The 23,853-nt window shown below is 40.0% G+C and overlaps 1 protein-coding gene across 1 annotated transcript; it reads right to left on the reverse strand.

The window, feature by feature from the left end:
• Window positions 1-22,809, reverse strand: tnfrsf19 (tumor necrosis factor receptor superfamily, member 19). The gene is made up of 10 exons (XM_037776198.1): window positions 22,610-22,809; window positions 21,527-21,618; window positions 20,389-20,502; window positions 13,959-14,137; window positions 13,282-13,367; window positions 5,927-6,091; window positions 2,467-2,595; window positions 2,210-2,312; window positions 1,193-1,464; window positions 1-723 (listed from the first exon to the last, which is right to left on the reverse strand). The coding sequence occupies exons 2-10, from the start codon at window positions 21,590-21,592 to the stop codon at window positions 719-721; spliced, it is 1,119 nt and encodes a 372-aa protein (XP_037632126.1). The 5' UTR covers window positions 21,593-21,618; window positions 22,610-22,809; the 3' UTR covers window positions 1-718.
• Between the last annotated feature and the right edge of the window lie 1,044 nt (window positions 22,810-23,853).

Here is a 23,853-nt window from a genome sequence, read left to right on the forward strand (position 1 = left end):
TTTGTTGGTATGTAAACTTGTTCAAGTGGTTTATTTACTAAAACAATATGTGGAAGTGACCAATCACAACCATCAACACTATAACTGGGAGAAGTAAAGCAATCATATTTTCATGTCTATGTTACAAAAATATTGACCTATTTAATATTTTACAATATCTACAACACATTTATCACTTAAACATAACTTGTTCCATATTATCAAGATTGTCTTCAATGTGCAACATAATCACTTTTGACAATTTTCTTCACAACTCAAACGTGTTACCTTTACACACAAAAGCTTCATAACACCAGCTACTATGTCAGTGGTACAGTTTGTTCTCCTACACATGAATATGCAAGACATTCTCGAGGCCGAGCAGAGGCTCACTTTGCTCCACGGTAATAAGTCAATCCTCCTCGATGTTTGAACTTCATTCGATTGCACCTCCTGAACCAGCAAGTTCACATTCTGCGTGTGTATCTCTATCCTTTTGCCCTCGTGCTTTGCTTTTCCTCAGCAGTGCTTTTGTTTGCATGTATGTACATATTCTGTTTGAACCCTTTGACGAGGGGCTCTGAGGTCAGCGGCAGGCATTTCAAAGAGGCGGTGCGACCACACTTGGCTGCTGCTTGTCTGTACAGGGTGGACTAGTGAGTAATCTGATCCGGAAACTGGCTGTGGCTGTTGAGTCCAGGGTGGTTCAAGGGTGGAACATGAGCAAAATAGATCCATGTCATCCTGGAAAGAGGAACACAGACGCAGTGATTAGTAACGCTTCTACCCAGAGCCAGCCAGGGCCCGAATTAAAACAGGATGGATGCAAAAGTTGTCATATGTCTTATTTCTGTGATCAGCTAGTTTTGAAGTTACAGTGTGACGAAAGAAGTAAAAAGAAAAAGTAGGGTATGTCGAAAAAATAGTCATAGTATAGTATGTCAAACTTTTTTTAAAAAGTCAAAGTATAGTATGTCAAAAAAAAAAAAAAGTCATAGTATAGTATGTCGAAAAAATTATAACAAAAAAGTCATAGTAGTGTGTCAAAAAAATAAAAAAAAGTCATCGTATAGTATGCTGAAAAAAAGTCATAGTATAGTATGTCGTAAAATAAAAAAGCAAACCAGAGATGACTCAGTAGAAAAGTGTGTGCAGTTTTGTATCTAGAAAAATAGAAATCAATCTTTTGCATGAGAGAAATATGTCACCTCACCTTCCTGACTTGATGAGTGCAGTCTGGGAAGAAGTGCATCTGTCACAGCTTCACTGTAGCTCTGTCTGGTCCTCTCCGGTGGATTCTCCCTTGACCTGCACCCTTCCTCTTCATCCCCATCCCCATCATCTTCTTCCACTTCCAGTCTCCCTGCAGGTTCAGCGTTGCACTGAGGCTCTAAACTCCCTCTCACCCCTCCAGCCTCTTTGCAGACCGACTCAGGATGTCCTCCTACGTGAACCGGGGTGCTCTCTTCATCCTGATGTGTATTTCTGGGAAGGGTAATAAAGAGAGTTATGGTTATCATCATGAATCTCTGTTCACAGCCGCACCCAGTGGCGCTACACTTTTATGAAAGATGCCCTCGGTTTGTTCTCGGCGCTTCAAAGAATGTAATTAACCCCATTAAATTATAACTACAGCACCTCAAATAGCAACAGAAATGAGAATGCCGTTACTGTAGGCATAGCAAAGTTCTTTTATTCTCAGTGTATGAAGACAGGTATGCTCCCTACTTTACATGCTTTATTGAACACAGTACAATATTCTACGCAGTTGGGACCAGCTAAGCTACAGTCATCATCTTCTATATGTTGAGCCATATGTCCCCCGTGATTCATTTATCTTGCAAAGGCATGAAATCTTGTTTGTTGGTCGGTTAATGTTGAGTTTGCCTATCAACTAGTTGTAAAAGGTTCAGCTCAGTCAGCAGAGCGTGGTGCAAACATTGCAGGGTTTTTGTAGTAATTTCCCTCCAGGCTGAAAATGGTTGACGGTTGTCAGGCAGTTTAGATAAAGGCGTCACCCAACACTGTGTTATGTTCAGTAGTAATGTAGTGCATGTAATATGGGGTTTATTAACTGCAGCTATTCAGTTGGAGTTAGTGATTATGTTCTTTGTCTTCATCCTATTCTACCACCCACTATTCTTTATAAAGGGAAGAAAAAAATTATTACAACTTTAAAATTTCTGTCACATTTTTGTTTCATCTTCATGAGCATACACATTTTCCTCACCCGTCACTGAGGCTTGTCTGGGACTGGAAGGGACTGTTGTCCAGGCTGCGGCCCAGACTGCAGCTCTCATCACAGCACAGAGATGGGATCAGGTGGACTGGACCTGAACATCGCACACACACATATACAACATCACCTCCTAGTCTAAAGTCACAATGAGGCCACTTTACAGTCTACCACTGAAGTTACAATACAATGCTTTCCTTTAGTCATCAGTTGTTTGATCGGCTACGGCTTTAGTCTGAACCACAACCTACCACAGGTTTGTCCGGGGCCCAGGTGACACTGGCAGCAGGGTCTCTGGGGAAAGTCATGGAGCCAACGTGGGTCCAAGCAGGACAGCTCTGCTCCACTGTAGGGACAATCCTGGGACCTCAGAGAGGCCGCTGAGGAAACATGGTGGAGACCGTCAACCACTGAGGCATACAACAACCCATGTCCCAGTACAGCAGAGATCTTCTACTGGTAACACTTTAATAATAATGTGGTGTCCTCTATGAAAGCTTTACAAATGCTGCATTAATGGTTAAGGAACTGTTTACTAAAGCTTTATAGATCAGTTGCAAGCAGTGTTGGAAGAAGTACTCAGATCCTTTACTTCAGTAATAGTGGAAATACCACCGTCTAAAAATACTCCATTACAAGTAAAAGTCCTGCAGCAAAATATACTTAAAGTACCATAGGTAAAGTTACTCATTATGCAGAATAATATCATTAAGAGAATATTATATTCTGTTTTTATCACTAGCGAGTACATGTAAGAGTATTTTAATGTTATAGTTTGTCAATGTGGAGCCAAGATACTTAGTATACTACGGTGTAGATTAGTAATAATAACTTTATAAAGCACTTTTCAAAAGTTACAAAGTGCTTTACAATAAAAACAATAAAAGTAATTAAGATCCAGAACTTACGATATAAACAAGATAAAATCATTTAAATAGTTACAATATACCACCTGTTCAGAAAAAGCCATGAGATTATAGTGAGTCTTAAGAAGAGATTTAAAAAAAGATACTGAGTTTACCTGATGAAGATGGTTTCCTAATAGTACCACATCATTTCAAGTAAGTATATGTTTTTTTAATGTAAAAAGTAACTAGTAACTATAAGTTTAAATAAATGTAGTGGAGTAAAAAGTGCAATATTTCCTCTGAAATGTAGCAAAATGGAAATACTCAAGTAAAGTATACGTATGTCAAAAGTGTCCTTAAGTATAGTATTTGAGTAGAAGTAGTTACATTCCACCACTGGTTACAAACCATTGAAAAGAACAACTTTTGTGTTGCCAGATTGTGAAAAATCTCCTTGACTGTCTCGACTGGCATTGGACCAAAATGTATTATTAACAACCTTTTACGTGTTTACTAATCGATTACCAGCATTCATAACTGCATTATTATCAAGCAGAAGGGATAAATAAAAAACAGCCAAAGAAGTTTTTCACAACCTGGCAACCCAAAATGTAGCCCTTTATAAAGTATGCCTTATTAGAAGTTGGCACCCTTTTTACTTTTATAGAAGAAATGCTTCACTCTTATTAATAATAACAGAAACCAGTCTGGATTTTTTATGTAATTGCCGCTGTCAGGTGAAATGTGTTGGGAAATGCTTCACAACCCTCAGGTCCATGAGGCCGATTAAAATTCTTTTCTATAATTTGAAAAGCAACTGTGTTAGCGTTTTGCAGCAGCACGGGTGAAGGGTGGGGTGCATGTTTGGACTGAGTGAAAAATATTTAACTCGTGCATTCACCTTACAGCATTACAGTGAGAAAAACACACAACGGGTAACGCCTTGGTAGCTTCTACCACACTCTTTGTTTCAGGCAAAACATGATGTCATTAATTCTTTGCCCCGGGACGTTTCACATACTCAAAACGCTTTTGGCCTCAAGAATGCTGCTCATTATACAAGTTCCCACAAATATGCAACATCAGGGTTTAATAAGGATTAGCACTGGAGATCACAGCTGACAGATGAGCTGGCACTCTGTTTTTGTAGTTCACAAAAGAGCGATGAAATCATGCTCATCTTTATTTACCTTATTAAGGGCTCTATAAGTGCCACTCGTATTTTCACATGCATGTATTTGGCTCTTGCACAACCGTTGATCCCTGCAGTGCACTAAGTAATAAAAAGAACAAAGATTTTGCTTCAAGCTACAACTTCCACACAACTGCCTGCTCGGTACATCTCAAAGCACAGAAGCAAACTTGTTATCACTATGTATATCTATTTTGTTTGGTCTTTTTAAGAGCTGAATACATTTTGGAATAAAGTATGAGCTTTTTCTCCTTTTTAGTAACTCCAAGAACAAATTGTTCTGGAGATTCATTGGCCGTGCATTGAAATGCCAGCAGCACCTGGGGAAGGGGGGTCAAAGTTAAATTTTCGCTGCACAGAACCACATGCAACCCTGGCTCGTGAAAAATGCACTTCCTCCTTAGAGAGCAGCTGCAGTGGTGATGAAAAGTCTTTATAGTGATAAAATTAGGGACGCACCGATATCGGATCGGATGTCAGGCCGATACTGACTTGAAGGGACTGTTTGTAAGAATCAGAAATGCTTGTTAACAGCAACACCTGTGGCCGTTAAATCAACAAAAGTCAGCGTCGGGCTCATGCTTGTGCTCGCTCTACATAGACATGAACGAGCATCGCTCAAAACAGTGAGGCGACACACGTCAGCTAAAACCACAATATCACTCTATATTTCACCTGCTTGGCAGTAATGTTAGCTGACCAGACGAAGGTCTCTCCATGAATCACTGCTGATCCTAGTGTTGGCTTTTCCTGCCTCAGCCTCCCGACCGCGGCCGGAGACAACAGGGGAGACACCGGAGTTTTGGTCGGAGACGATAACGTTACTTGCTACGGAGCCCCGTCACTTCACAAGACACGGGAAACCTCTGTTGGTCTGGAGGAGCTGCAGCATTTATTTCTGCACAAACGTCAGCTGTTCATTTACTAGATATTCTCAGAGCTAAACTAACTCTTCTGCAGTGTGTAGTGTGCGCGCATGCACGTGAGGTGGAGCGAGGCTGTGAGTGAAGGCAAGCAGGCAGTCAGAGTACAGCAGAGACTCCGGCCCTGGAGACCAAAGCTACGGTCTCCCCTGCGTTCTCCGACCGCGGCCAACACTGTTTAGCAAGACGGGCTTCACTAGATATAACTTTGCATTTTTGGTGCTTCCATGTAGTTTGTGTTGGAGTCTGAGTCTGAACAGCGTAGCGACACGCGAGCGCGCATGGGACACCGACCCGGATTGATTTATACGTGTAAGAAGTTACAAACAGTCCCTTTAAGTTAAGAAAGCAATGTTTAATTCCAGCCTGATGTTGCCTTACACATAAAAGAATGATCCTAGTCACTTCCACACAGTGAGGCATACAGCTTATTAATGAAACACTGGTATCGGATCGGTACTCGATATCGGATCGGTACCCAAAGCCCAGTTATCGCTATCAGTATCGGGACTGAAAAAGTCATATCGGTGCATCCATAGATAAAATGTGAACCTAGCTTTAGGCCTCTGCATAAATTTTGTCAAAGCACCACTCATTAATATATTGTTTTAAAGAATCCCCTTAAGCTCCAGCTATTCTTGGCATCTATTAAAACACACCTGTCCTGATATCTGAAACATTTTTTTCACAGATACACTTTTTTGACACAAGAAAACGTGAACAAGCGTGTGCAGACGTTATGACTCACCGCTGGGCTTCTTCTCCAGCAGCTGTCTCTTGCAGTAGATAACACACAGGACCAGTAGGGCCAGCAGCACGGTGGCCAGAGCGCTGCAGATGACTGCGGCCAGGGCCATGTCCCGCGGGCTGGTCACCACCGAGGGCAGCGGCACCAGGTTCACACGCCCGCTGCCTGTGAAGAAGAGAGAGGGAGATGAGTGTGAAATACAGCTGAACAGCAAGGTGTGAAATGGTGACTGATTCTCAGATTGACAACATGATAGCGGACCTATTTCAAGGTGATGAGTGGCATTAATGTGAAACCAGAATGAACACACAACAAATCTCATGAATAGCAGCTATGGGGGAACGCATGACGAGGAGCAGCTACTTCATACTATCCGACACTCCTCAACCAATCAGAGTCGGGTAACGTGAGACAAATTATTCCTTTGAGCCTCGAGCCAGTCATGTCTTTGCTAAAAGTCTAATGAAATACGCAGAGGAGTTCAAAGAGAAAACGCCTGTGGTGGATTCTCCCTTTATCTGCCTCTGTCTCGCTCCCCACAGAAGATGATTTACAGACATTTCTTCCCCTTCCGCCCCCAGGCTCCTTCACATGCTAGTCACACAAATCAAGAGGCAGACAAGCTGGTCAGGCTTTTGAACTAGGTCAGATATTAGTGTGTAGGTGTTTTTTACACTTCTGTGTGTCATTGTGTCTGTGGTGGTGAGTTGTGTGCACATGCACTGATTTCAAGCTGCTGTTAAAAAGTTCCCATTCTGCCCGAGGGGGAAACGTGACGTCAAGGTTTGCCCAACCCTCAGGACCCTTCACACACACTCATAAAAAAGACTTTTGGCTCATTATACAAGTTCCCACAAATACACATCATCAGGGTTTAATACGGCTTAAAGCTAGATATCAACGCAAGACAGATGAACTGGCAGTCTTGTTTTAAAAAACTGGCATCTGCTACATGTAATTATCCTTTCAAGCACTCGTCAGAGATAAAGGCACAAAATGTCATCCGAATGTAAATTAAAGAGTAGCAATATTAAAAACAGCAGAAACTTTCAATCATTCTCAAAATGAATGGCATTTTTAATTTTACAAAAAGGGATGAACACAACTTATTGTAAGTTATTGGCATTTTCTGATATTGTTTAAAGCTGCATTACTTGATTTTGACTTGGGCTGAAGCAGCCAATGTGGTATATACGTATAGTATACTGTACATTTATGGATATAAACAGCTCATTCTAAGGTAACGGAAACACAACGATTCTTATTTTTAAGTGACACGAAAAAATGTACGTATTCCATTTCTGCCAATAGATCCCCCCAAATGTTACACACTGTCCTTTTAAGTTAGTTGTATGAATTTAGATCAAACCAAAGAGGAATGGATGGGAGAATAAGATCGCAATAATCTGGTGATTCATACTCTGAGGGGTAAAAAATACCACTCAAATTAATCCCTCACATTCCAGTCGAGGAGACATCACTCTGAAGGCTCCAAGAAATCTGGGATCTTACCAGGGATAAGCGATTGCAGGTTGAGACTGAACCATGACACAAATCAACGTCCTGGATTCACTTGGACAACTGGGTTATGAAAAATCCTAAACCAGCCGTATCTGCAGCAGCACGTTTACTGTTAATCAAACAGAGGTTGTCTACAAAGAAACAGTAGTCTGTGCATTTTCAGACATGCTGTGCATCAGGGAGCAGTGTGACATCAGCATGTGAGCCGCATGTCCAGCATGACAACCTCAGCTCTGGTTTGTAGCTTTAAGAGGGAGTTGAAGAAGAAAACAGTAGCACACCTGAATTCTCAAGTTGAGTGACATTTCTCTCTGAAACCATGTACATATTAAACAGCTTAACATGATTGTCTCTGATCATTATCAGTAATCAAATATAATTTTCCTGATCAATGTATGTATGATAGGAAGGGTGTGGGTTATTGCAGAGCAAATATTAAAAGTATGCTGTGAAACAAACAGACTAGCTCGGGGAAAAAAGAAATTGTGAGCGATTGTTGATAAATATGGCAAATATAATGAATGACTTTTTGTTTGAGAAAGTCTTTTTCAGTGAGCCCTGCTGTTTGCTTTTCAGTACATTAATCATAAAGGGAACTGGTTTCAACCCTTTCACATCCAAGAGCTCTTTGTTACGCACTGTAAACATTACTTTAGCTTTGGGCAGTTTTTTTATTCAGCCTGATAGGGGATAAGGGTATTTTAACATTCCTCCTCAGGGAAGAAAGAAAAAAACTCAAAGCAGTGCTCCACAACTTCCTTTTACCCCGAGGGCTCAATAATGGAGCATTGATATAAGCACTGAGAAGTACATAATGTCAGAAACATGATTTATTACTTATTAAAAGATATAGCCACAATCTAGATCTTAAAAACTGTTACAGCAGCTAAAATCCATTGACAGACCATTATTTAATGGATAGGGGCCCCTCGGCCTGAGCCTCTGTTTTAAGTTACTGCTAACACTTCTTGTTGGGAAGTCACAAAGAGACGCAAAACTACAAAAAAAGAGACGCAAAACTACCCAAAGCAAAACTACCACAAAGAGATACAAAACGTCTATAAAGAGATTCAAAATGACCAAAGAGAGATGCAAAACTACCACAAAGAGACACAAATCTTCGCCAAAGAGATCAAAAACTACCAAAAAGAGATTCAATACTACCAAAAAGAGATGGAAAAAAATACAAAAAAGAGAAGCAAAACTACCAAAAAAGACACAAAACTACCACAAAGACACACAAAACATCTACAAAGACATCCAAAATGACCAAACAGAGATGCAAAACTATCAAAAAGAGATGCAAAACTACCAAGAGACACAAAATGTCTACAAAGAGATCCAAAATGACCAAACAGAGATGCAAAACTATCAAAAAGAGATGCAAAACTACCAAGAGACACAAAATGTCTACAAAGAGATCCAAAATGACCAAACAGAGATGCAAAACTACAAAAAAAGAGACACTAAACATCTACAAAGAGATCCAAAATGACCAGAGATGCAAAACTACCACAAAGAGATGTAAAACTTTACCAAAAAGAGACACAAAACGACCACGAAGAGACACAAAAGAGGTGCAAAGTATCACCTGTTGAGATATAAATGAACATCACAGTGTAATCAAATGTTCAGTTTGAGACTCATAATGAGTTGTCATAGCTGAGATTATTATAATAACTGTCATATACAAAGACACTGTATTGTATTGGTAATCCATGAATAACATCTGACCATCATGTTAACATTTGGTCTTCACTGTCGAGGTCAAATTCAACTCATCCAAGGTGAGCATCATCTGGCCCACAACACAAAGGCAGCCTGTTATCAGACGCCCTGCAGCTGCAGCAAACACAGATAAACACTGGTCCATTGAAGAGACCTCACCTGCTGATATTATCTCCACACAAACCAGACCAGTAAACCACAGCCTTTCATACACTCCCTGCCTGTTGACTTTATGGGATGCCACATACTCCAAATAAAAGAAGTACTTCTTTACACCTCAGAGGGATCTTTGACTTTTGTCTGTACAAACTCTTTTAAGAGGTTCTTTAGGAGAACACAGCGCCGTTTTATGCAGAACTCTGAATAACAGAAAAGAGGAAATAAAAATGTTTCCGACTGCAGTCCTCTTTGGTGGAAAATATACAGTTTAAGAGCTGTGAAAACACTGTTTTGTATTTTATGTGAAGACATTTATAATGGTTCAAACCCAGAACTTGGATCACTTTGACTCAAGTGTTATATATAAGTTATGGACTATAGTCATCACTATAAATGACTATACATTAAGAAGCCATGATATACTAGACCATTACCCTGGTGAGTAGCTTAAAGTAGCTCCTAAGATTTGGTTGTCCACTTTGCTCTGGCTTTCAGAGATTTGGAAATATAACAGCTTTGCTTGATTTGATGCTATTTCAAACAGAATATGAAATGTACGAGTTTAGTTCAAAGAGTTGTGCAGCTTATCATCTGTTATTCCCTTACATTTTTGATCATGAATTCAGTTTCTTCTACTAGTTAGAGAGCATTCACGTGGATTTCTGTTTTAGATTAGCTTCTCTAGATGCAAATATATTCTGCACAAAAACACTTTTAAAAGGACCTCTTTTTTAAACTTTTACTGCCTTTTACAGTGCATTTCTAGTAGTATTATAAAAGGTGCTATAAATGCGAGATTGGGAGCATTTCTATTGCCTCCCCACGGCTCTCAACATCGCTCACATGCAAGAACATGCACTGAAAACACGTGCGGCCAGCCCGGCGATGTCAACAAAGCAAGAAGAAGCTCAACACACACAGAAGGAGAGTGACTTCATTCTCTGCTCAGGTAGACATTTCTCCTCTTTATCTTTACATAGTTGTTTGTTGCCATATTAATACTTTGGATATCGTACAGAGCACCTTTGAAAGGATGTGCAACAGACAACATATTAAGTCACCATTTTAAAGCGAATCTGGATATGTCTGCTTGAATGATTTATAACGTTCAATAGCCTGACATCCAAAGTGTTTGTGGTAAAACATTTTACAATCATCACTTCTTGTAATGTGACAACACATTACTGTTGTGAGGTTGTGGTTTCATAATTGCATGATAACTTGATTAGGACAGCGGCGAGGATAAACTGATCTGCAATCAGCAGAGATCATCGTTCCAGCTGCAGAGTATGGGAAAACTAAAAGGCTCTGGTTTGAATTGCTTGCAGGCATTTGTAGTTAGGAATGTTTCCCGTACCTTGCCAGCCTGATATGTTTTTGTGCCATCTGTGGTGAGAACTGGTTGCATAAACCTTTGAAGTTAGCAAGCATGCCGCAAGAGCGCATACAGATTATGTCACAAGACAGACCATTGAGGTTATCAGGAGGGACAGAGGTTTATCGGATCATGTTTCATTTGGCTCTTCACAAGCTCTTTTAGTAGCAAGTAAAAAGGATTAATGGCAAATAAAAGAATTTGCCCCGTTTCTTGAAAGTATTTAATTTGAGGAAGAAGGGATATCCTGCCTAAAATATCAAACAACTGATGTTTCTTGGCTGCATTTCACACCCACACCATTGTTTCTCTTTATACTAAACAAAGAAAGATAAAATGTCCATCTGACTTTGTAAATCCAGAAACATTGTGGTAAAAAGGACAAACTAAGCTGCAAAGAACAGGAAGGATTCTTTCTACTTGTGTGCATGTATCTGTCTGCATGCCTGTGTGTGTTAGTCTCTCTGAGGTCTACCGTGACACTGAAAAACTCCAGCAGATGAAACACATTAAACAGGCTGAAGGAATCCATAAAACACAATCTCGTTTTTTTTACTCGGCTCCAAAAAGCCACTGGGGGAAAGGGAGGAGAAGAAAGGAGGGGTGGGGTGTGGGGGTGGTTTAAGATTTACAGTCCCCCCCAGACGGCGACTGCCTCCCCTGCACAGATGCACCGTTGCCCCGGGCCAGTGTGGCCTATAAGAATGATCTGCCCTTCAAGTTTTCACCACCCTCCTCAAGATAACACTGGAGGGAGGGAGCAAGACTTTCAAACATTTGGATATGCTCCACTGAGAGTCCTTGTAGGAGCTAACTACCAGCTATTATCTCAGACACAATGGCCATTTTGTTTCGCAGGCCTGCTCCAGTATCAAAACGGGAAGCTGCACAGATGGACAAATGAACAGACGGAGGGGGGCCAGTTGTCTCAAGGCCGGCGTTCATCACACAACACTGCAACAATATAAAAAAAATCTAGACAGAAAAACCAAACAAATCTTTACATTTGGGGCTTGTCAGCAAACCATCCGATATCCCAGAGCTGTCTCCATTTATTTAACACGGGGGTGCTAACCCTGGCTGGGACTGCGCTGATGCTCGTGCTGCCAAAAAGTCTCCTCAGAAACAGCTGCAGCCTCCTCTACCGACAGGAAGTCACACTCAATTACCAAAGGTATAAGTTCACTCGCCTGTTGGTTTTATGTGGAAACCTGAAATCATAAGGTTGTACTTAACTACTTCTAATGGCCGGAAGACGGACGTTAATTGGATCTGTAGCCTACTGGAATGTGAGTCCTGCTTTGTGAACATACTGTAACACACCTCCTGTCTCCTTTTTGCATAATGGATCTGCACAAAAGGTAATAAATTGTTGCAGCTCCTCTTTGGTCTGTGGGGAAGTATGTTTATATTATTAAGTAGAATAAGGGGAATTATTATGATGACATCCACTATAGCCCCTGACCCTCCTTCCAGTACTGTCTCGCAATCAGCTTTCATCTACCTATTTATTTGTTAGTATTTATTTTATTATAATACTATGCATTTCCTTTTTTTCTGATCATTATCATTATTATTATTATTAACTCAATGAATTTCAATTTATTTTCCACTCACATAATTACTATTATTTTTATTATTATATAACAATTATTATTATTATTATTATTATTATTATTATTATTATTATTATGTCTGTTTTGCTGTTTCTCCCAGCTTTTATATTTATTTTATGTATTTATTCCTTTTATTTTATTTATTTTATTATTCTTTTTTTCTTTCCTCTCACATAAAATATTTCTTTTGGATTTATGATTAGGCTATGGTATGTTCTCTAGCTTATTCAGTGATATTATATGATATGTATGTATATGTATATGTATGATATAAGTGAGTCAATACATAAAGAGACAAGTAAATAAATTGTGCTGCTTGAACCAGTGCACTCCCTGTTGTGTTTACTCTGGTGCTGAAACAAAAACATGTAAACAGTGCAGTCTTTTTTAGTTTTTTCTTTATGCTATTGAGACATGTTTTGTCTAGAAATATCAATGGAGAATTTGTTCAAGGAAGTTTGCTCATTTAATCCAAATTGAGTGCTGAAAATGAGTGACATTCAGAGCTAACATAATCCAGTGTTGGCAAATCCAGCATTATGTTAGTGGTATCCATTTCAGCTTTTCAACTGCTCAGCTTGTAAATCCAAGCATTTATTTGCACATATAGCACATTGCTGCTTTACCCAGAGAGACTTAGTGAATGAACTATAACTCGCTCCACCCTTTAAAGTCTGTAGTTCTGGTTACACTAAAAACCTTGTGCAGGCATGTTGTGTGAGTGCAGGCTTTGTTGTGGCACTGCAGCCCGAGTTTTGGTTCTGGCTAGGAGTTTAATAGTGTTTTGTAGCTGGTAATGTTTGCTTTTAGACTATTGTGTGCCTGTTGTTTCATCTTAAAACATCACCTATTGTGGGCTGGGATGAATAGACTGTATTCATTGGAACATTTAACAAAAGGTCCCACTGATGTTAGGCCAACTGTTAGAAGAGGTAAAAGAAAGGAGAGGTGCTTACAGTGAGGCTCGTATGGAGGCGGAGGGTCTCCACACGGTATACACTCCATGTCCTGGAAACCACTTAATTTTGTCTTCCTGTAATATCTGTTGAAGACACAAAATTACATGTTTTAACATTAAAAAGGTGTCATGAACACAGGAGCAACAAACACAGTTCATAATGTTACATATCAATGTATCCTCATACAACCGTCTGTGTGATATCTAATAAAAAATCATTCCTCATTTTCATGCCTTTTTTCCTACAAATGTCCTGCAACATGTGACATGCTGGCCAATTTCCGCTCTAATCTTTTCAAAATAAACTTCTGTCTTCACATGAAACAACTTGAACAGGATTAGGCAACAAAACTACTTAGTTAGGTTTAGGAAAAGATCGTGGTTTGGGTTAATATAGCTCTGGAAGTTACTTAACAAATAAATCAACGTTGACTTCTGGTTTCACACGTGGTACGAACAAGAGTCTCCTAGGAGAGTCTGGTGTTTTTTGACTGACCCACCCCCATTACTCTTTGCAGGTAAAGCAACGAACGGTGTATGAGAACAGCCTGTACATATTAAAAATACTGGTGTGTTGTAACATGTTTCTCTTCTTTGTGAGACTATCATTGTGAAATTGTGAATCGTTCTTATTAATAACACAACTGTCTGGTGGAGATGTGTGTGTCCTCTCACCCCGGCAGACAGTCTCCACACACAGCGTTGCTGGTGGTGGAACAGTTGCCCTTCTGGAAGCGGTTGATGAGTCCACAGTCCAGGCAGGGCTTGCACTTCTGCAGGCTCCGGTCCTCCTTGAAGCGACTGCTCCGGCAGGGCACGCACCGGGCATCCTCTCCATAACCAAAGCCACATTCCTGGGGGGATTAACGGGAGAAATACACCGGGTAAGAGGTGGGGTCGGTGGTTTGGGGAGATGTGCAGCTGGTGAAAAGAGGGCTTGAATGTGGACTACCGGGGGTCTGGAATTAAAGAATGATCTTGGCTCGCGGGATCAGAGGAGAACAATGGCCTGCCTCTTTTGAGAGTCCATCTTACACTGGCAATAATCTCCCTGACTCTCTCAGTATGAATGAGCGGCCTTCCGCTGCAAGACCCAGAAAGGCCAGGCATTTGAATGATAAAGGCCCTAGGGGACACCCACTGTTGTATTATTGCAAGTTTATTGCTGCGTTTTTGTGTGACTCCCTCTCCAAGCAGACTCTGTGAGTGTCCCGTTGATTGAGAGGCCAGCAAGCAAAGGAAACGCTTCAGGAAGGGGGCAAGGATTACGGAGAGGTATACGGAGAAAATAAGATGAATACTCTTTTTGTCTTCAACAATTGAAAGTGCACTTTAAAAGCACAGCTTCCTACTACCGTGTGACTGATCTAATGCTGAACCACCTTTTGAGGATTTGTTCACCTGAAGCAAAAACTAAGTTATGAAAGATATTTTTTCTTCCACAAATTTACATTACTTACCTTATATTTATTTATGTTTATATTTAAGCCCTATATTTTAACTTAGAATCTGAGACCCAAGATTTTCATTGCCAACGACTACTTGCTGTAATTGTTGTGCATATGATAAAGAAACTTGTATTGATTTCTATGACCAAAATATATATAGTCTGGACAGATGATCAAATATGCATTGTGTTTGGTTGTATGAGTTACAGGAATTTCAAAGTCAGATGAACTCTTTCACATTTCACTTTGTTTTCATGTTATATACAGCAACTGGCAATGTAGAAATATGGACGTCTGGTATAGTTAAGAAGTAAATTTATGGTGAGAGGAACCCAATCTCTAGGGATGGGAATCACCAGAGGCCCCACAATACAATATTATCACGATACTTAAGCCTTTCAGCAAAATGGGATTGTCGGTCAAGCAGACTGACCAACACTGTCATAAAAACATAAATGTTGCATCATGCACCCCACAAACTGAACTGTTGTATTACAGTCTACATTGTATTTGCAATAGTAATAGTTTATATAATCGATTACCACGCAAAATATCGCAATACCAATCTCAACACTAAATTAACTCCAAATTACCTGTATTTATTATTCCTGCTGCTCATTTCCACCTGCCAATGTTCGTCTTGTTTTGTCTCTTTCCTAATTGGTTCTCACGTCCCTAAACATTATGTTAAAAGACTGGTGACCTCAATGACAAACTGACATTTACATGACAGCTGATATTACTGTACACCACACTGAGTGAAGAGACCCTGCAGGGGTGACATCATACATTGATCATTCATTATCAGCGCCGTAGCAGCTGCCCTCCTGTTGTCCAGTGTTGCCACACTGCAATCCAAAGCCAGGAGGATAGACAGGAGGGGTGGGGGGGGGGGTACTCATATATCATTAAAGTGAAGGCCAGCTTCAAACAGGGCTTCTCTCTTCTCTTCTCTCATCGCCCGTGTCCCATTTCACTGCCCGGGCATGCAGTCCTGCTGGAATGTGGGCACAAGAGTCTGATATGGGGGTTGGGTTTGGGGAAGCAGGCTGGCAAGAAATTAAAAGGGACGTTAGCGGCAGAGATGCGATCGTGTGATGGCACCGTAGAGTCGGGACAGAAGATGAGAATTTCAGTACTTCCAGCCAAACACATGTGAGCCTGACATTGAACCCTTGGGCCAGGCCTGGCCCGAGGTGGACCAGCTAGGGCTGGACTATTGCAGCTGTTGTTATGAACTCTCCATATAAGGCCTTGCTCTCCAGCAGGGCAGGGAAGGGAAAAGTGGAGGTGGGGGGGAACAGAGGGAGGGAAGAGACAGAGAAAGAGTGAGAAACAGAGAGGGGGTGGCTGATGAGTGATAAAGAGGGGAAAGGCGGAATAAAGAGGACTCGGCCGCCCACTGTTGCAAGCCGTGGTCTGGCCTGTCTGATGGGAATGAAGCTCAGACTGAGCCAGGGGAGGCTGGAAAACTACCATGGCACTCAACCCTGATACTGGTCCTTAAGAAAGCGCTGTAGGCCCAGCCACGTCAGGGTACCTCACAGTGGTTCTGTGACCCACTTCCACATGAAGGAAGGGGCCCGGCGATGATTCGTCTCCCCTACGTCCAGCACTGGCACAAGCTCTGCCTGTGGGGCACCTAATGGCAGGATGGGGGCTGATGCCACGTAGACGCGAGCAGGTCAGAGCACTGAAACAAAAGGAAAACGGAGCCAACTTCTGCCCCTCTGATCCAGGCAGCACAGATCATCAAGGAGTGATTTCTTTCTTCTTTTATCCCTGCTAACAAAGCTCCACAGAGCTCACATCCTGCACTGACAGACTAGTTTAGCAGCTGAAAGAAAGACTGTGATGTTGAAGTTATTGTATGAAAAGGTGAGAACACAATGTATACACCTTTTCCAACGCAACTACAACGAAACAGCCACCAATATCAACAAAAGAACACATATCCAGTCTGTTTAACCTCCCTGCAACGCCAATATTTCCAGCAAAAATACCACAAAACACTCGACTACAGACACCTGCTAGCAGTTATGGGACAATATTTTATGTTGCTCTTCAGTTAGATTATCTGCATATTGTCCAATTTGGATCAGATGAAACTAAACATCTGGAGAGAAAACTACAAGGGAAGTTGTCAAGAAAAAGTCCCTCCTTTTCCATATGTACTTTAAGGTGATATCACGTCACAAAGCCGTCCAAAAAAAGCAGATGCTTAACATCCCATTTCCCTGTCCTATCTCCTGATCTAGTTTGGCTGAGACTGCCAAGCATAACAGCAGTGCGGAGGGGAGAGGAGCGGCGAGAGAGAGAGAGAGAGAGAGAGAGAGAGAGAGAGAGAGAGAGAGAGAGAAAGAGAGAGAGAGAGAGCTGGCTGGGACGTGAAGCATGTTCAGACGCAGAGATATTTCTGAGATTAGGAGGGAATCACAAGGGGGGCGGCCAGTCATCTGATCTGGTAATGAAACAACGCTGAAAACAATGCATGTTAGTTAAAGCAGCGTTCTGTCTGAGACAAAACATACTCTTATTCCTTTTGTTGTCCTCTATTACACTTTTTAAAGCTTTTTTTCTGCCTTCTTTAGACACAAGAATAGTGCAGCTAATGTCTGGCCACTCTGATTTTGCTTATGCACTCCTTTCTTTCTCTCTTTAGCCAGTACCATCCAGAAGTCCTTTGCCCTGGGAGTGTGGCTAACGGAAATGTTACACTCTTGCGACATATACTACAAGATGTTGACACATCAAAGTTGTGTTCCTGCCTTTTTTTTTCTTTCTTTTTTTTGCCACTGGCAGTTTTCCAGCATGCTCTGGAAAGCAATTCACCCCTTCCCCTTCATGCTTGACACAACACAAGAGACTTACTATGAATGAAACCTAGAATGAAATATGTCTGAAAAAGAATAAGTGGTTTTAATGGACATTCCCTCTGTGTGGGTGGTTCCTTTAGCTACAGTTAGTGTGAAGAGGCTAATTGATGTTTGTCAGCTCGCCTAAGAGCGGCTTCCAGAGGCAAACTTCCAGAGCAAACTGGGGCACATTCCTCTGGGATCTCTATGGCAGCTGCACAGAGTGACTCCAAAAGTCTGCTTCCCTCCCAAACGGCCAGCCGTGCCTTTCAGAATATGGACAGATTGTCTTGGTTACGCAGAGCTCAGATCAGAAGTTGTTTCTCTGGGAAACTTTCTCTGAGTGCAGGCCCGGGTCGCCACTGTGAGCCGGCATCCCGCTACCTTCAGAGAAAGAATGAGGCAGCCAATTATTAACCAGGACCCCGGGGTGGCTCGCAGCATTCATGCCTGTTGAGCTGGCAGAGGAACACGAGGACTACTGAAGCGTATTACCAACCACAGAGTGCATGTCTGTGTGCACTGAGATTAAAGGCAACTGGGCTTAAATGCATGTGTGCAACAGATGTCAAGGGTGATACACACCAGTACTCAAAGATGTAGTAGAGTGTAAACCCACCTAAAGTCAGTTTACCAACCTTTTTATTAGCAGAATACTTAAAGCTGCCTTTAATTTGTATCATGTAAACACATACCTTACTATATAGTGTAATTACCTGAAATTAGGTTATGAGGGCAAAAGTCTCCTTCTGAAGCTACTGAGCTATTGTTTTTTTAGGCCCATCAGTATCTTTTGACTATATAAATAGCAGGTATATTCTCATATGCATTCAGTTTATCAGGTAAACCTAGCAAGTCTAATACAACAGCCCTGCAATAAATCAAACACTCATGAAGGTTAAAATGTTCAGCTTTTGTTTAAACTGTTTTGATTCAACTTCATGGTCGTTTTATGGGCTGCTGAATTGTATTGCATAATACCGAGTTAAGCGGCAACGATTAATCAATTAGTTGTCAACTATTAAATTAATCGCCAACTATTCTGATAATCGATTAATTGGTTGGAGTAATTCTCCAATTTCAGCTTCTTAAATGTGAATATTTTCTGGTTTCTTTACTCCTCTATGACAGTAAACTGAATATCGTTGAGTTGTGGACAAAACAAGACATTTGAGGACGTCATCTTGGGCTTTGGGAAACACTGATCTACATTTTTCACCATTGTCTGACATATTGTAGACCAAACAGCTAATCAACTAATCGAGAAAATAATCAACAGATTATTCGACAATGAAAACAATCATTAGTTGCAGCCCTAATCACAGAGGTGTCTCAATTAGTCCACCATTGTCAATATAAATGGGGTGGGGGGGTATAGTGTTTTTTTAGTCTGTGTATTACTTTAAAAGTATTTAAAGACCTGTCAATCACTTTGGGAGTAACAACAGGTTCCAATCAGATTACATTTTAGTGAATTTTTTGTGCCTTTAAACTATAAAACAAAGAAATGAAATCTGTCAAATGGGTTGAAACTGTTTTAACTTACCACCAGGATAATAAGGGTTGCAACTAACGATTGTTTTCATTGTCGATCAATCTGTTGATTATTTTCTTGATTAATCGATTAGTTGTTTGGTCTATAAAATGTCAGAAAATGTTGATCAGTGTTTCCCAAAGCCCAAAATGACGTCCTCAAATGTCTTGTTTTGTCCGCAACTCAAAGATATTCAGTTTACTGTAATAGAGGAGTAAAGAAACCAGAAAATATCCACATTTAAGAAGCTGGAAACAGAGTTTTGACCTGTTTTTTCTTAAAGAATTACTCAATCCGATCGATTATCAAAGTAGTTGGCAATTAATTTAATAGTTGACAACTAATCGATTAATCGATGCAGCTCCAAATATAATTGAACTTGTCTTTTTTTGATACTGCAGCAGCAATCTGTCTTTTACTGTCCTAACCTTTAACCTTTTGTACCAACCTTTTAAAATATTGAAACAGGGTAAACTGCACAGGTGACATTTTGCAAAGCAGCGCATGATACAAAAGACGACTTGTTAAGATTGAGAGGTTTTGACGTGTACCATTATTTACTGTAATATAAATCAAAAAAGTGAAATGGTTTCTTAATGTTTGCCTGCCACAAACTGATTCAGTGATTATACTTCATTCACCTTTACATCACTGCCTACACTTGCAAAAGTAGCTGCTGCCAGAGAGGAAAGCCTCTAAGCTGACACTATAGAGGCCTGTTTGTACAAAGCACACAAAAACCTGTGGCTAAGGTGGTGGAAAAAACTGTATTCCCAGTCGAAAGAGAGCAGCAAGCTTAGGCATGGCTTGCTTCAAACAGTGAAGACAATAAGTTGGACAGGGTGCAATGGGGAGAAACAATGGAAGCCATTCAGCTGCAGAAGGTCAAAAGTGTGGGTGTGACTGATTAAAGAGGGGTCGGTGTTCTACAAAAGCTAATAACAGCTTGGCTGTTCTCTGCATGAAAGAGAGGAAGTAATAAATAATGTTGGTTCCCTGGATAAGATACACTTGAACCCAACGGTTTCGCGTTTTTTTGTGGAGATTTTTTTTTCACCACAGGAATAATCCATCCCACTTGTTTTCAGTTTAAGGAAGTTGATTCAACTGACTTGTTATGGATCCCTTGTGTTACTACATTTTCCTTTTCCTGAATAAACAAGGGACTATTTTTTCCTTTTAGCGGCTCTACGGAAAATGCTCCTTGAGTGAATACTTCAGACAGATCTTTTCTTTTAAACTCAAGTCCAAAACTGTTTTGTACCAACCTTTGATAGCTCCTGTCCTGCATCACACTGCTTGCAGGGTTTACAGTTCCCAAACCGGTCCTTGTACTCCTGTTCTCTGCATTCCCTGCTCTCCTCCTCGGCCCCCACAGGAATCTGAGAGGGACAGTCATTTGGTGAAAGTTAGAAATTCCTGTATTTCATCACCACTTTCATCCATAACAGAAAACTGAATCCACAGCTATGCATCATAATCTCTCCCATAATAGTTTAAGAGGATCAACCCCCGCCTTGGACTCCTCTTGAAAACAAGTCTGATACTGTTGGGATGAGATAAGATGAAACTTTAATGAGCCCTGTGGGAAATAGTTGCAGCTGCAGAAATCTAAGTCACACAAGCAAACAATACAGGGATCGCCAAAACCAGAGACTAGATAGCGAATACAATCAGGACAGTGCAGTAGACAAAGGTAAAACGATACTCAGCATTGTCAGAGTGTTACCAGCAAGGACTTTACAGATCCCACAGTGTGAGCAGTTCAAGTTCATGGGTGCAGTTTGTGCAAAGACTTAAGAGTTTGCAGCCTCTGCAAGCTCACTTTTGGAGAAGTTGGGGTTTGCCTAGTTATCATGGAGAGTGCGTGAAATGCAGTTGAAAGCTTAAATGGAGCAGATAATGTAGCGTAACTGTAGGTGCAGTTAGAGCTGGGCGATACGGCCCAAATCTTCCATCACGATATAAATCATTTCATATCACGATAACGATCTATATCGTGATATAGAATGTTTTCTTGTGGTTCAATAAATAAATAAATATTCTATATGAAATAAGGTAAAGCCTATTTTTCTGTACTCCTGTGTGCATAGCCTATATCATGATAGAAACAATATAGCAAAATATATACGATAGACATTTTTTATCGTTTTTATGATATACTGTATATCGTATACAGTATATCATGATGATATACTGTATATCGTATACAGTATATCATATGTCATATTGCCCAGCCCTAGGTGCAGTGTAGCTTTCTTTGTTAATGTTTACAGGACTACAAGAGACAAACTATACACACACAATAACACGTTTTCGGGTGATTATAGGTTGTGAGCAAATCAAAAACACTAGATTCTCTTGCTTTCTTGTGTTCAAAATGAGAAAATGTGATGAAACGCTTACCAGAGTTGAATATATGACGTGCACAGTGAGTAGAAGTGAGAAGGTGTGCTGAAGGATCCGGACCATTTTGATGAACCACTTGTTGCCTGCGGCTGAAAAAAAATGACAACATAGAAGACTGAGATTAAGTATGTTATCATATTGTCTCTTCTCAATAACTTATCAAGAATACAAATTATATTTGGTTGGCTTAGATTTTCTGAATCTAAATATAAAATTGAATCCTGTGGGTGTGAATAAAGATTGGCTACACAGCAAGTTAGTCAGTCATTGGGGTTTAAGAGGTTAAACAAACCTGAACTTGCCTGTATTGGTGGTAATGATCAAAATAAAATATGTATTGTTTTACGATATTTATATTTTATATTAAGTCGAGATTGTGAGAGTTTCCAAATGAACCCCTGAATTTTTGGGGAAATTTGTATAAAATGATGCACAACACACCTAAACATTTTCAATGTCATAAAAACATTGAGTTGTAAACATCAATATAGCTCCAATGATGCAATATAACAAGAATATACAAAATACACATAATACTGATGCTGACTATAATAGTCATTCTGTGTGAAATAAGCTGAAACTTCCAACCTTAAAGTTACAGAAGGTAGTTATAAAGTGGGAAACTGGATGTCGAGGGTGTTGAAACACATTTAAAAACATATTTTTCTGCAATAAAGCAGCAAAACAAACACACACACACACACACACGTGCAAATTGCAGCAGAGTTAATTGAAGCAGTTTGATTAAAGTCCCATCAGCAGCTGCGACTTAGACAGCTTTCACAGATTTGCATGAGCAAGACTTTCTCATATAAGGACATTACATAAAAAAATGTCTTTAAAAACACATAATATTGTCACCATGCATGTACCAAACATCCATAACTAGAAATCAAACAAAACAATAGACTGATAGTATCTGTTATTTAATTATCTTGCAGTGTCTCTATAATAAAACTCCTTATAATATAAATTTAGAGACTTATAGGTGCATGTTTTGTCTTCTGAAATCAACCAAACGCTTGTTGCATATCGTTTAGAGTTAAGTGCATTCAAAAACTAATAACAAGCTCTTCTTACCTGCTATAAAGGGAGCGTGTAGATCAGAGTCTCGGTGGTTATTAGTCGCCAGCAGCCCGGTGAGAGGTGTGGTGGTGTGTTTCCCGCACCGGTCCTCTCACCATGTCAGCCTGCTGCTGCTGCTGCTGCTCTGGGTTTGTGTTGAGCAGCAGCAGCAGCTCCAGGACGTTCAGAGAGCAGATCAAAGGCAGAGAGAGAGAGCGAGAGAGAGAGAGGAGGGGTGGCTTATGGATCTGAAGAGTGTGTATCTGATCTGTGATCAGCCTGCAGACATCAAAGACCTCCTGTCCCCACAGAGAGACAGACACACAGAGAGGGCTGAGCTCAGTTAAAGCAACAGAGTGATCAATAATAAAGAGCCTCATTGTTTAGTATGAATCGATGCAGTATAGGTTAGAATAAATGTCGAATCAGAAGAATACTATACTTTCTATTTCTATGTGGTTTATTTTTAATGGCTGTTTTCAGTCTTCTGGATTTTGAGCACCAGCCAAGCGACTCCCAAACTGTGGTCCGCGGACCCTCTAATGGTCCTTCAGTGTCCCTGCTGATCCCCCAACAGGGTTATTATAGTAAACTAAAAAAAAAAAATTAAGCAGTGAAAAATATTTTTAGTGAACTGAAACTAAATTAAAAAAAAAAATCATTTAAGAAAAAAAACTAAACTAAAATTATATTTATTTTTTATTATATATATTTTTTAAAAGTATGCATGTCTGTATTCTTTTATCTATTTTTTTATTTATTATTTATTTATTTTTTAAATTCTGCATGTCTGTATTCTTTTATTTCTTTTTTAAATTTATTTATTATTTTTTTTTTTAAATTCTGCATGTCTGTATTCTTTTATTTCTTTTTTTATTTATTATTATTTCTTTTTTTAAAATTCTGCATGTCTGTATTCTTTTATTTCTTTTTTTAAGTTATTATTATTATTGTTTTTAATTCTGCATGTCTGTATTCTTTTATTTATTTATTTATTTTATTTTTTAATTCTGCACGTCTGTATTCTTTTATTTATTTATTTTTTCTCTTTTTCTTATACATACATGTACACACACATAACATGACGATACCAAGAAGGAAAGGAAAAATAAATAACTAAATAAAAAGATAAGGAAAAAAAAAGGGGGCAGGGAGTGCAGAGCAATCACGGGTTACAACAAACATTTGAACTTATATTACCGACTGACAGCAGTCGCACAAAAATATCCATTTCACATTGCATGTCATTTCAGCATAAA

This window comes from Sebastes umbrosus, chromosome 7, assembly GCF_015220745.1.
Source record: "Sebastes umbrosus isolate fSebUmb1 chromosome 7, fSebUmb1.pri, whole genome shotgun sequence".
Taxonomy (NCBI): Eukaryota; Metazoa; Chordata; class Actinopteri; order Perciformes; family Sebastidae; genus Sebastes; species Sebastes umbrosus.